Source organism: Amblyomma americanum, chromosome 3 (assembly GCF_052857255.1).
Source record: "Amblyomma americanum isolate KBUSLIRL-KWMA chromosome 3, ASM5285725v1, whole genome shotgun sequence".
Classification (NCBI taxonomy): Eukaryota; Metazoa; Arthropoda; class Arachnida; order Ixodida; family Ixodidae; genus Amblyomma; species Amblyomma americanum.
In genome coordinates this window covers 76870434-76884733 of record NC_135499.1, presented here as the reverse complement: position 1 = coordinate 76884733, position 14300 = coordinate 76870434, and the positions used below count along the sequence as shown (strand labels likewise).

At 44.5% G+C, this 14300-nt stretch overlaps 1 protein-coding gene across 4 annotated transcripts in view; it reads right to left on the bottom strand.

Moving 5' to 3' along the window:
• The window catches only part of LOC144124682 (chitotriosidase-1-like), a 42283-nt gene that overhangs the window by 14019 nt on the left and 13964 nt on the right, over window positions 1-14300 (bottom strand). For all 4 annotated transcript variants that reach the window (XR_013313252.1, XM_077657516.1, XM_077657515.1 and 1 more), the window contains exons 3-5: window positions 13777-14065; window positions 10805-10916; window positions 10265-10377 (exon numbers count right to left, since the gene is read on the bottom strand). Coding sequence is in view for 3 of the 4 variants with exons in the window: in XM_077657516.1 (XP_077513642.1) it covers window positions 10265-10377; window positions 10805-10916; window positions 13777-14065 (514 nt within the window). In the remaining variant the exon portion in view is untranslated. The remainder of the gene's footprint in view (window positions 1-10264; window positions 10378-10804; window positions 10917-13776; window positions 14066-14300) is intronic.

Below are 14300 nucleotides of genomic sequence, written 5' to 3'. Positions count from 1 at the left end.
GCTGAGAGTTCACTTATGCCTGTGGCGCATGTTGCCAGCTGTCCGAAACCGTGCAAGGACTCCATGGTGGACAGAAAGAATCTCCGTCCTGCGCTGCATGTTTTGCAGCTAACTGGGCCTGAAATTATTCGCGAATTATTTGCGAATAATTCGCAAATTATTCGCGAATAATTCGCAACTTATTCGCGAATTATCCGCGAATTATTCGCAATTCTTTCTTTCTTCTACCACCCCTAAGAATAAAACCAGAAAAATACGAATTGCTCCTAAACTAGACATCTTACAGCTCGGGTCTGGAGGGCTGTATGTAAAGAACATTAAGACGCAACACGCTGCAAAACAGCCGGGTAAATGACCTCAAGCAGTATACCTTTCCCAAGACGGGCTAGGGCTGCGGAATTATATATATATATATATATATATATATATATATATATATATATATATATATATATATATATATATATATATATATATATATATATATATATATATATATATATATATATATATATATATATATATATATATATATATATAATTCCGCTTATAGAGTTACCTTATGGAAAGTCCTTTTTGTACCTAGGTTTTATTACCAGGCATACAAGAAATGCGATCCTAATTGCGGTTTTCAATCTGATCAAAAGCTCGAGACTCCTATTAAACTCTCTTTTTTTCAATTCGGCAAGCCTGCATTGTTACACAGAAAGCTTCCAGGATACTGTGCCCCTATATTACTACAATTGGTAGGAATTTCGAGCACACAATTCTCCACAATATTTGCAGAGAACTACAACTCAATTCGCGGAATAGATGGTATGCGATGTACACAGCTCCATCTTTTAGCGCTCCCAGAACGAGGCCCTTCATGTTGGTTTGCTCGAGAAAACGAAACCGCTGCCTGGCGTTGGGGCAAGGATGGCTGCACTTTGTTCTAAAGGTGAAATGCCAATGCACCGCTGCTCTCTGTGTCATGCACTCTGACAGGATATTAGGATACGCGCGGGAAGCATGTATACGCTTTAGCTTCTCGTTTATCATTCTTTTACTATGCGGGAACGTTTTAATAGAACCACACGCATGCCAGGTATGATGCCTAAGCGGTTCGAACGTTTACAGTTTTCGCTTGTAGCGCTGATCATTCACAAAGCTGTATAGGTAATTTGTTTTCAAATTACGATATGAACTACACTGTTTGTTTTCTGTGATCAGAAGAAGAGCCAATTTTTCGTGCATTTACTTACTCGCCAGCAGCGTATTACTGATCAAACAGTATCCTATCGACGCCCATTTGAAGAACGAATTAGAAGGGAACATTTTTTTCAGCCCACGTATGCCGGCGTTGCTCAAACATTTAGTCCGTCGGCAAAGAAGGCCTTTCTCTAATTTACGGGCAAATCGTGGCAATGCGCACTCTGTGGGCTGCAGTTAAAAATGTCGATCGGTAGAGCCTTGACGTATACTACAGTGCAATCAAAGAATCATGCGCCGATTACAGTTTAGTTCTTACGTGTTCACATGTTGATTGCATCCCGTGCTCAGTTATTTTTTGCATCGCTAGTGAAACTCTCTTCACATTGCAGTTGTCACATTTAAGGTGACATGCACTTCATCACCCTCACGTTATGCAAATTAATGCAGGCTTGTGACGCAATCCGAGACATACCTTGTGCATAAACACTGATGTGCAAATATTTTATTTCATCAAGCTTTCTACAATATACATCCACGATGTGGGAGATTAAAAAAATGGAACCTATTTTCCTAGACAACGACGCTTTTCATGGCTCAAGGGAATTTCGCTTCGACATCGCAAGTCAGAAATAAAAAAAATGCGTCCTTGCTTGCAACATTGCAAACAATACAGCTTACTTTACTCTTGTTAGCATCGGCTGTTAACAACGCAATATCTCTTACACACGCCTTCCGACACATTTAAAATGTGGCGCTAGACGCTAAGACAGCGCAAATCAACGCTGGCAATCTGCTAGGATCCGTAACGGTGGTGTTGAAACAGGAATGGATAGCCTTACGCAGGTTCCCGTGCGTCCTTTGTGATTACACTGCTGCACATGCCAGTGCTAACATTTGCAGTGGTACACAGGTTTTTCCAGGCAAAGGCATGCGTGAACAGAAAAAATAAAACGCTGGCTACCCTACGCGGCAAATTTTCGCCAATTTGCAAATAGAAGTGCGATGTTAGTGCGCGAGGCTGGAACCGATGACTTACTCCGCGCATTAAAATGAAAATGGCACAAAGTTCAAGTTTTCTACCCACTTCCCGGTGCATATCCTTGCCATCTTCCCCACCAAACTTCAAGCGGAGCGGAAGACGCAGTATGAGCATGCTGGCATTGACTAGACGACAACAAAGGGTCTAGGTTTGGTCGAATATCAGAGGTAATAGCAGCGCAAATGCTGGAGCGTTGATTCTGAAACTATATTCACGAAATTCATGACACTTCACCCATATCAAGAAAGTCCACTAGCAAACGATGCACCTGTTCGCATCCGGAAGCTACTGTCTCGGTGTCGCCAGACCTCTAAGCAGTTTCGCATATCGCCTATCCAGCTATTTACTCTTCGAGTAGTGGCGTATCTATTGTTTAAGGCATTCAGGCTGCGAAAGAAGGCAAACTTCATAAGGTATAAGTGCCTCAAATCAAGGAGAACTTTCCATCTGATCGTTCATGTCGTGCATGCTTCAACACGTGGATTGCTATGAAAATTTTGAGACGGATATCAACGAACATGAGCGCGCAACAATAATTTACTCAGTGGAGAAGCCTAACCAGGTGTGCACATGCAAGGAAACTAAATCGCTAAAGGAGGTGATTAATTTTCTATTATTACGACCCTGAAAGCGACAATGATGGCAGCATTTCTCTCCGCCACGGTAAATACTACATATACGAATACAGTTTGGTTTTGAAACATCAAGAAAGTAACTTTTAGCATCCTGCCTTTATTCGTGCGTATTGTGTTAGTGCGCGTGTGTGTGGAGGGGGGGGGGGGGGGGGGGGAGGGGAAGTGTTGAATTTAAATTACGGACAATGCAGTGAGCTATGGAAAGGAAAATGTTAGGTTTAACGTTAAGGGGCAGGAATAGGGCTGAGTGGGTGAGGGAACAAACGCGTGTTATGACACCCTAGTCTAAATCAAGAGGCAGCGATGGGCTTACGCAGGGCATGTAATGCGAACGCAAGTTAACCGCTGGTCTTTAAGGCTAACGGAGTGGATATAAAGAGAAGGCAAGCGTAGCAAGGGGCGGCAGACAGTTAGGTGGGCCGATGATATAAAGAAGATAGTGAGGACGAGCAGCAACTTTAATTGAAAAACAAAACGTCCTCATGGGTGGGTTCCTAGTTATCGAAGATTGCACTGGCCTGGGCCTCAGGGAGAGCTCTGTCCACAAGCCTGTTTGGCCAGCTCGTTGAGCAGCTTGCAGAGTGGCCTCCTAACGAAGTTTGCAGGGGTAAGGTGGCCGCAGCTGGCACAGGACAGGGTGAATTGGAGAGATATGGGAGAGACGTTTGTCCTGCAGTGAACGTGGTCAGACTGATGGCGATGATGATGACTGTCGAGTACAAAACTGGCGCGCACTATGGGACCTTGGATTTAGTTTTACTCCCAATCTAAATTCTGCGAATCTCTGCCATCGGGAAGTGCGAGGACATAACTCTTTTTTTTTTCCTATACGCATGTCACTTCCCTCGTTTTGATGCGTAGCGGCCAAGCTTGCCGAAAACGCTCAAAGTTTCTGAGCGCAAAACAAGCCAAGCAGCACCGCACGGTACAGAGCACTTTCGCTCGTGGTGATAAACCTCCATCTTCAGGGTAGCATCACTACTCTTATGGTATGCAGGGCTAAATGTCCAGAATCTGTATGTGGGTTGACGAGGCATCTTAGTGGAGGGCTACTGCGTTTAATGCAACCATCTCGAGTTCGAGTACCTGAAGGCACGGCGCACAGGCGTTCTGCGAACTCTTTCCCGATCGATATGCGGCTACCAAGAACGGGAGTCAACCCCTTGGTCTGGCGCTTCGCAGCCACGCCTATCCATTATGGCGCCGTGGCAGGGTAACTGGTGTCTCACTGGTGCGTACAAAGTCGCTTCACGTGAATATATTGCAGCGCTAAAACAGTCGAAGAACACTTTTTTACAAGTTACACTTCCGTCCATGCTATGCACTGATCCGCAAAAGTTTTGGCGCACCATCAACCCGACCGATAGCAATAGCATATCTCTTGTTAACAACTCTGGAGCTACCATTCCCCCCGAACTGCAAGCTTCCGCATTAAACGGAGTTTTCACATCCAATTTTTCTATCACCGCTCATCCCCCGCTTCCTAGCACCGTGTCATTCGATTATGCGCCCATGTATCTAGCTGTTACAATAGACCTTGATGGTGTTGCAAACCTGATAATCTCTCTAAAAATATCCGCTGCTCCAGGCTGCGACCTAATCAATGCTAAATTCTTAAAAAAATACAAGTGTTTATTCTTCCGTCGTACTAACAAAAATTTTTCAGCAGTCACTTGACCAGGGTTCGCTACCTGCCGCATGGAAGGTGGGGAAGGTGATTCCACTCCACAAATCAGGTAACAAGTATTCTCCACTAAACTACCGGCCAATTTCTCTCACCAGCATTCCTTGTAAACTTCTCGAACACATCTTGTTTTCTCACCTAGCTAACTTTCTAGAATAGAACTCTTTCTTCTCGCGATTTCAACACGGATTCCGAAAATCATATTCATGCGAAACCCAACTTGTATCCTTTACTAATAAGTTGCATGTTATCCTTGATCGTAACTCACTAACTGACTGCGTGTTCATAGATTTCGCGAAAGCGTTTGATAAAGTTTCATAACTTACTACTATACAAATTGCAGCAATTTGACCTGGACCCAAAGATTCTAACCTGGCTTGAAGCTTTTCTTAGAAACCGTCAACAGTGTTTCTATTAATGACCTCACCTCAGATCCGAGTGTGGTTCACTCCGGTGTTCCCCAAGGCTCTGTGCTCGGTCCGCTTCTTTTCCTTATTTACATTAACGCCCTACCCTCTGCATTTCATCTCACATTCACCTATTCGCCGATGACTGCGTAATATTCAGGGAAATAACATGCATACAGCGACATACTAATGCTACAATCCGACCTCGACTCCATATCAACCTGGTGTAAATCTTGGCTAATGGACCTTAATCTTAACAAGTGCAAATTCATGCGTGTGTCTCGAGTGACTAATAACTTGCCCTCTTATCACATTAACGGTTTGTCTCTAGACTCCGTACACTCTTATAAATACGTCGGTGTTCACATAACTAACTACGTTACCTGGACTGCTCATGTCACACATGTCGTTAACAACGCCAACAAAACACTTGGATACCTTCATCGTAACTTTGCTAAAGCACCATCATCGCTGAAGCTTTTACTGTACAAAACACTAGTTTTACCTAAACTCGAATATGCGATCATCGATATGGGATCCTTACCACCAGAACTTAACGCACTCACATGAGATGGTGCAAAATACAGCTGCTCGATTCATTCTAACTACAACAGAACTGCAAGCATCATCATCATCATCATCATCATCATCAGCCTTACTACACACCCACTGCAGGGCAAAGGCCTCTCCCATGTCTCTCCAATTAGCCCTATCCTTTGCCAGCTGCATCCACCCTTTGCCTGCAAACTTCTTAATCTCATCCGCCCACCTAACTTTCTGCCGCCCCCTGCTACGCTTACTTTCTCTTGGAATCCACTCCGTTACCCTTAAGGACCAGCGGTTATCTTGCCTTCGCATTACATGCCCTGCCCAAGCCCATTTCTTTCTCTTGATTTCGGTTAGGATGTCACTAACCCGTGTTTGTTCCCTGACCCACTCTGCCCGCTTCCGATCTCTTAACGTTACACCTATCATTTTTCTTTCCATGGATCGCTGCGTTGTCCTTAACTTAAGCTGAACTCTTTTCGTTAGCCTCCACGTTTCTGCCTCGTAGGTTAGTACCGGTAAGATCAACCAAATCAACTGCAAGCATAACCAGCATGAAATCTAGTCTCGGTCTGCCATCCCTTCCGTCCCGTTGTCGAGCACTTCGTCTTCGCCTTTTTCATAAACTTTTTCACCATTCTTATCTACGCGAAGAATTTATTTCACCCCCACAGTACGTGTCATCACGCATGGATCACGCCCACAAGGTTGGAATACCATTCTGCAGAACGAAACCCTACTTTCATTCCTTTTTACCCCGGACATACGACGAGTGGAATCACCTTCCCGCACCACTGGCACTAATCGATGATCACCGTTTATTTCAAGATGCCTTAGCTAACACTGTATAACTAGCAACCTTCTGTAAAATTGTGCTCATATTTCTATGTTTTACTACATTGTATAACCACTCCCCTCTAGAATGCCGTATGGCCCTGAGGGTATTTCAAATAAATAAAATAAATAAATCGAATGCCTTCGTTGTATTTGGGCAGATAAGGAAATGGAAATAAAATGCCTGTTATGGTATAGAAATGAAGGAAGCTAATGGCCAATGAAACCAAGCATATGGCAGTTCTCCCCTTACCTTTATTTGCTGTTTTAAAGAGTGGAAAATTTGCAGCATGTTAATCTCTTGAGATGAATGAAAATGTTTTAGAAAATAGCAAATAAGAGAATCACATGCCACACGTGGGCTGGGAACCTACGAACTCCTCATGTTGCATACAGGGCTCTATGAATACAGCTACGGCGGCGGTGGCCAACCTTCCATTTCCAAGCAAACTTTCGCTGCGTATAACCTAATCATCAGTGTTTTCTTAAGAGTTTATTGACAGTGTTAAACACGGCATGTTTCATGCGCATTATGTGCACTGCAGAGAGCAATTAGCCAATTTCTTTTATTTTTAACGGTGTTTATTTTATTGCGAAGCAATACTACTTTAGGTCGCACTTCAGCCCGTTCCGTGGCGAGGCGGTGGTAGGCAACATTCACCTTTAGCGTGACCTCGCTGCGTCACGTCACACCACGTGACCTAGAGTGACGTCACACCAGCTGTGTAAAAACGGGGCCCCATCTCACGCCGTCGCGAGGCGAGGCGGTAGCCACCAACGGCGGCCTAACTCCCCGCTCCTCTCACCAGGGGCGCTACGGTCGGTGTGACGTCACACCAGCTGTGTAAAAACGGGGCCCCATCTCACGCCGTCGCGAGGCGAGGCGGTAGCCACCAACGGCGGCCTAACTCCCGCCATACACGGATTCGACGGATGACTTCCTCTTAGATGATTCACTGTAAGCCGTAACACTAGCATAACCCAAGACTACCACCAGCCATACTACCAGCTGATCCGAGAATAACACATTATGGCTTCGCAATCACCAGGCTTAACCAAGCTAAGCCACGGCCGTTTTTTAGCAGCTGAGAGAAAAGCGTTCGATGGTCGGTGGCTTAGGCGTGTACAGACTGAGGCAAGGAGATCGTTTGAGCCTGCATCACGGCGATCGTCTTTCTTTTGCGGCAAATGGAAAATCTGCTGTGTACGGAGATTTCAGTGCAAGTTAAGGAACCGCGCGCAGTTTATATACATGGATATCGGGAATCTTGCGCTGAAACATGCTTCAGAGCACGTAGTGCCGTTTTGATTACCCCGTACCGTTTCGCATCACGAGCGAAAGACTTATATCATAGAGTTTCTAAATGTTACATAGAGGGAAAGCTGGCGCTACCGTCTATGCGCGTTTCTAAAAGAGCCATGAAGAAGCACTTCATCCACAGTGGGAATTCCGGCAAGATGTCAAGGCGCACTTGGCTTGTGCCTAAAACATGAGTACGACTGCAGAAATGCAAATTTTCCCAATTACATGTTGCAAGGAAGCGTTGTTTTGCAATAAACATATCCTGTAATAAAATATGCTTACTGTACATTGCAATAAATGAGCAGAAATGAAACAATAACCCAATTTGCTCATGGGTCGAGAAAGGTTTTCATTATGCCGCCAAATGCAGCTAACCTTGGAAAATCATTTTTGCCTTTAAGAGAGACACTTTTCACTGTGAATATTCTTGCAAAATAATGTTAGCTCATAAAATGCTGTCCTTTAGAAGCCTCAGTTATCGCCTTGCGCAATACAGAATTCTTTCATTGCTGCAGTCTGCGGTTGCAGGACTCGCCCTATGTCCGTGCATAAGCAGTGTTTGTTCCGTGCGAAACTTGCCCGAGCCCCCCCTTTTCTACGAGAAATTAGTCTGCACACATTACGTGCCGGCTCTCGGCATGTCCTGGCCCTGCGTTTGCAGGTTTTGTCGAAAAAAAATTAGGAAGCGCAAACCTTTTCTACCGCAAGTAAGTGCACGGCCGTGTTCTTGATGACAAGTGCTACATGCGGGTATTTGCGTGAATTAAATCATGAAGTGAAAGTCGTTCCTGCATGCAATGCGCGGCCACCAACAATCCTCGAAATGAACCAAATGCGCAATCTTCGGCGAGTAAGGTTAACATAGGTTGCGCTTGTCGAAATACTTAATTTATGCCCTTTTAAAGTGTCTCCGAGACACCTACGAGAAATGTGCTGAGTGGTCACAGCAGCGCACTGTTGCGTTTTCTGTTCTGAAAAAGAAAAGCGCTGTGTTGTCCGTTTCCTCCTTTCCTCTGCTCTCTTCATAGGCCTTGGGTTTGCGCTGTTTCACGTATATCATTTTAAAAAAATTGTTTGCTTCTTTCACATTTCAACGGACAGGTAGCACAGGTACCCGCAGAGCTAAAGCCAGGTTTCTGTGTAAATCGCTCCCAGTGAGGGGGAAAACAGAATTTATGCCTAGCAGGCGCCAGACACTGCGCTGAGCTCATTTCGAGTCAAGCGCCTTCGGATCTCAAATTAACTGCAGCTGCACTACACAACCACGAAGCGCACAAAACGTCAGCAAAAACTAGAGTAGTGAAAACGAAACTGAACAACCCAAAAAATCCAATCCGCAGCATAGTCAACAAGCCGCCAGAAGTAAATCCGATGTGCTGTCTTCCCGGCATTCCTCGGGCGCACATGGTGGATGAAGTGAAAAAATGCCAGCCTTCCCTCTAGTGTACAGTAAGAAGCTCTATGACTGATATACAGGGCGTCCCAACTAACTTTAGCCAGAGTTTTAAAATATACCGCTGCACTCTAAGACAACGCGACCAAATGCATGTTCCTGGCTATTGTATGTTACGACACAGACTATTTTTTGTATTGTGCCTAATTGCATAATTAGTCGACATTAATTAACCAACTTCTCAAGCAACGACGATAGGTGAAGAAATCTAATGAGAAAGTCGTAAAACGACCCTCGAAACGTTCAATTGAACCGTTTCTAACTGTACATCTATTACATATCTCGTTTTTGTTTCGATCTCTACAGCTGCCCACGAAAGTCTAAAAGTACCACGTGACGTGTCTACTTATGCGCCGCGATTGCGGTGCCCTCAGACGGTCCGCGTAGAATCGAACGGAGCATTTAGCTCGGTGTGCTGGTGCTTAAAAAGGTGACAGGGCTGCGACGCAGGCGCTGGCTTTGCGAATTACGCGAGCACAAGCGATGAGGACTGTGTCTGCTTGTCGCTATCAAGCGCCACAAGGGAAGCATACCGCTGGCCTATATGGCACAGCCAGCTGCCGCATCGCTGCCCTGTAACCTTTTAAGCGGCAGTACACCGGGCTAAATGTTCTGTTCGTTCCTGCAAGGAGCGTTTGATAGTACTACAATCGCGGCGCGCAAGCAAGCAAATCACGTGTTTTTTTTTTGTATTTCGCGGGCATCTGTAGAGAGCGAGAAAAAGCCGATACGTAATAGATAGGCAGTTAGAAACAGTTCATTTGGACGTTTGGCGCACTGTTCTGCTACTTTCTCATTGGAGTTTTCGTCTCTCTTCGTTGCTTACGAAGTAGGTTAATAAATCTCGAATAATTATGCAATTAAGCCCAATACAAACAATGGTGTGAGTTGCTCCATAAAACAGTCAGCAAGATGCATTTGGTTGCGTCACCGTAGAGGGCAGCGGAATATTTTAAAACCCTGGCTAATGATAGCTAGGACACCCTGTATATGGATTTATGTTTTTCCTCTTAAGTATCCAAACGCACTTAAGGCACTTTGCACCAGCTTTAGGAAAATAACACTTGTTCACCCAGGCTCCCTGTAACTAATATAGGTACCAGCAGGGCAGCGTCGGGTCGTTAACGCTGAGCAGCTACGTCACAGACACATCTTTAGGCCGTTCTTACCGAGCCATGAGGCGGACGCGGTAGCCTCCTACCACGAGCAAGCTTGGTGCAGGTACCGCCACCGATAAAATGAGAGGCCGGTCGGCGGTTTTCCTAAACTGGCTGGACATTTCCTGCATAGCAGAAAATCGTGTGCATAAGGAATAATGTTGTGGCGGAGCGTGACTCACACAGAGCTCTACATATGCACAACTGAAACTTTTCTTTGCTTAAGGCCTTAAACAGAGCTTACAGCAGGTGCAGCGGAAGCGACAGTTCTTGATTGAGTGCTTCTGTGGCGAAGATATCCTGTCAAAAATGCATAATGCCAGCCGCCCAAAGATGATGTTAGAAACAGTTCATAAGAAAGTTATTTGCTTATGAGTGGCGTCGCCTGAGACCAAACAAAAATCGACTGGCATAATTTTGGTAAAAAATATTCTGCAATGTTTATCTACTTACGAAGCTATTATATACTGAATCGACAGTAATTGTTGTTCGAGCATGTAATGAAATAACAGTCTTGAGGCGAATAGACGGACATGGAAGAGCGCGCCGCACCTTGATAAGACGGGCGAAAGGCACGGCATCAAATATCCTTGGGAATTCCCAGTCCAGATCCAACCCGTCCAGGCCTGCTGCTTCGAGTGCTGATCGGGCGGAGTCGATAAACCTGCACACACACAATTATAGTAGCGTATGCCATTTTCTGAAGCATTCCTAAGCCTCAATATACCGATTCCTAACTTTGAGCGGCTTGTGAAACATCCAATTATGCTGAATATTGGTTACTATGGGACCACTGCTGCATCGGATTTTTCTTTGAGTGTAGAGCCTTGTTAAAATATTCGTAGCAAAAAAAATCCTAGGCGGCTTTTTTGTTGAAGCCTCCAGAATAGATTAGTTTAAAAGACGCACCTGGTAAGGAGCCATAATTCATAATTCCCTGTGCTGTTGAACTGAGAAACTCTGATTAGAAAAAAATAATAAAATGCATCCTCCTGCTATGTCGTTTACTTTACAACAAAATACATTATTAATCTACTTAATAATGGCTTTTATGTATGAATGTATGTATATATCTATGAATAAATGGGGTACCTTATTTGACGCGGGATATAATTACGATGTTAGCGCATACAAAGCTGTTCTCAGCCATATTCACAATTTACCCTTTTCCGAGAAGAAACATCGTTTTTTATGAAAAAAAAAGAACTCCGCGAAAAGAACAAGAGAGAAGAAGCGCACGGGACGACCACAGACTAACGGCTCGCTTATTACACCAGCACCTCCTTCCTTCAGCAACAAAGCGCATGCGCACCAAACACACAGAGCGAAAAAATGTAATCATCTCGTCAACCCAACAAATAACAGCTCCTTGCGGTACAAGTGGATAGACGCCTACAAATCTGTCAGCCCCTGCGCATGCACTTTGTTGTTGAAGGAAGGAGGCATTGGCGCAATAAACCAGTTTTTAGTCTCCGCTTGTACGGGGGCTTCTCTCTTGTCCCGTCCTTATCGCGCAGTCTTTGTTTTTACAATGCACCAATTATCCCCCACCTCACTCTTCGAAATGACATAGTTCGTGCTGGTGGCGCTTCAATACTAGCCCGAAAACTTCTAATAAGGGAAGATTATTGACCATCGAATTTATTTTTCAAGTTTAGAACCTGAGGGGCTTGTCATGGGAAGGTTTCAGGCGCCAATATAATACGAGCTTTACTTTTAGAGCTTGGGACCGTAACGGTTTGCCTTAAGTCGCGAAGCACACGTTAATTAATTTTTCTTCACTTTTAAAAGAATGCCCAAAAGAATCTACACAGTCAATTTTATTATTTTGACGATAGATATATTAGAGTTTCATTTTGATAATTATTCGCCGATCCTGAAACAATGGTGGATATCAGTATTAGGAGTAATAACTAAAGGGTACAGTATATAATATATATATATACCCTAAGAGTTCTTCAGAAATGAAATTGCGTGGATGTTGCTGAGGCTTACCTAAAGTTACAGTACTACTTATTTGTCGTCCTGCTTAATTAATTAGTCGAGATAAGTTAAATAAATGTTTAAATATAGCTTGAAACGTTCAGGCGTCAATAGGAAATTTGTGGAGCTCAACAAATATTGTCCAACCCAGACATTTCCAACGAGATAAACTTAGCGTGGCCGTTTTAATTCTGGAAAAACAAAAGCCCATAGAGTTTAAAAAATACCCCGCCACAGCGCGCTCCTCGCGCTCGAACGCGCCGCGATTACAGCGCTCTCATTCGCGCTTTGTAAAAAACATCGCTCGCTTCGCGCCTTTCGTGCTGCACACCACAGAGCTTCGTGTTGTGGTTTGTTCCAAGATAAGCGCCAGTGGGTTCGGGTGGCAGTTCAAGGAATGCCGGCTCCCATTTCTGCGGCGATAATTGCGCGCTCACGCTACCAGATTTTAGAATGCGTCGCCAGCCGCCGCCGACAACGTCAGAGCCGAGCAAAGATAGAATCCCTTTCTCGAGAGTAAGGGAAGAGAAGGCGCGGCGCTGGCGATGTTTTTTACAAATGACGAGAGCGCTGTAATCACGGCGCACTCTGGCGCACGGAGCGCGCTTACACATGGTATTTTTGAACTCCGCGGGCTTCCGTTTTACCCGATTAAAATGGCCACACTAAGGCTAAGGCTATCTCGTTGGAAGTGTCTGGGTTGGGCATTATTTATGGAGCTCCACAACTTTCCTGTTGACGTCTGAACGTTTCAAGCTATATATTAAAAAAAAATTATTTATTTATTATGGCTATTTAACCCGCCGCGGTGGCTCAGTGGTTAGGACGCTCGACTACTGATCCGGAGTTCCCGGGTTCGAACCCGACCGCGGCGGCTGCGTTTTTATGGAGGAAAAACGCTAAGGCGCCCGTGTGCTGTGCGATGTCAGTACACGTTAAAGATCCCCAGGTGGTCGAAATTATTCCGGAGCCCTCCACTACGGCACCCCTTTCTTCCTTTCTTCTTTCACTCCCTCCCTTATCCCTTCCCTTACGGCGCGGTTCAGGTGTCCAACGATATATGAGACAGATACTGCGCCATTTCCTTTCCCCAGAAACCAATTATTATTATTATTATTATTATTATTATTATTATTATTATTATTATTATTATTATTATTATTATTATTATCTCGAATAATTATTCTAGTAAAACGAGCAAAAAAATCGCACTCAAACTTTAGGAAAACCCTAACAGCATCCACATGATTTCAGTTCCGAAGAACGATTGTTTTTTTAAATATCTTGGTCCAAGTTTGCTGGGCCGCGGCGGTGCAATTTCGATGGAGAGGAAATTCCAGAGGCCCATGTACTGTGCGTTGTTAGTGCACGTTAAAGAACCCCAGGTGGTCGAAATTTTCCGGAGCCCTCCACTACGCCGTCCCTAATAGCTAGGGTCGCTTTGGGACGTTAAACCCCCATAAACATACAAACAATATATATTGTTCATCGTTTAACGTTATATGCAATCACGAATAAAAGTATTGTGGTTTTAAAGCCACCTATATCTCCTTGCCGTTTTGGCCACCATTTCTTTGAAGTTCCTGTCACCCGCTCCTCCTCCAACCGAGATCATGAGCTTGATTTTTGGATTGCGCCGTCGAAGTGCAGCAAAGGCGGTCAGAGCCTGTTCGCCACCCAGAGGAGCCAGGTCAATGCTGTAGCGTGGTGATACCGTGGCAAAGCCAAGGATGATGTGACTGCAAAGCTTCACATCCACCCGTTCAAACGGCAGTGCCGAGGAAGAATTTTTAGGTGACGTTAGATAGCATATATGCTTGAATGGGGAACCTGTGCAAAGAACAAGATGAAGGCATTATATACATCTATACGCTGCAAACATAATCGGCTCCTCAGTTTTTCTAAACATAGCGCACAGAAAAACTTAAAAATACCCTCGGACATCTATTGGCACATGTAAAATTCGTCGTGATGCTGATATGTTTGCCTAGAAACTAAAGATGTTCTTTGGGTCATTTTTCACGTGAAAGAATAGAAAAGAAAATGGCAGGCAAAAATAAATGAT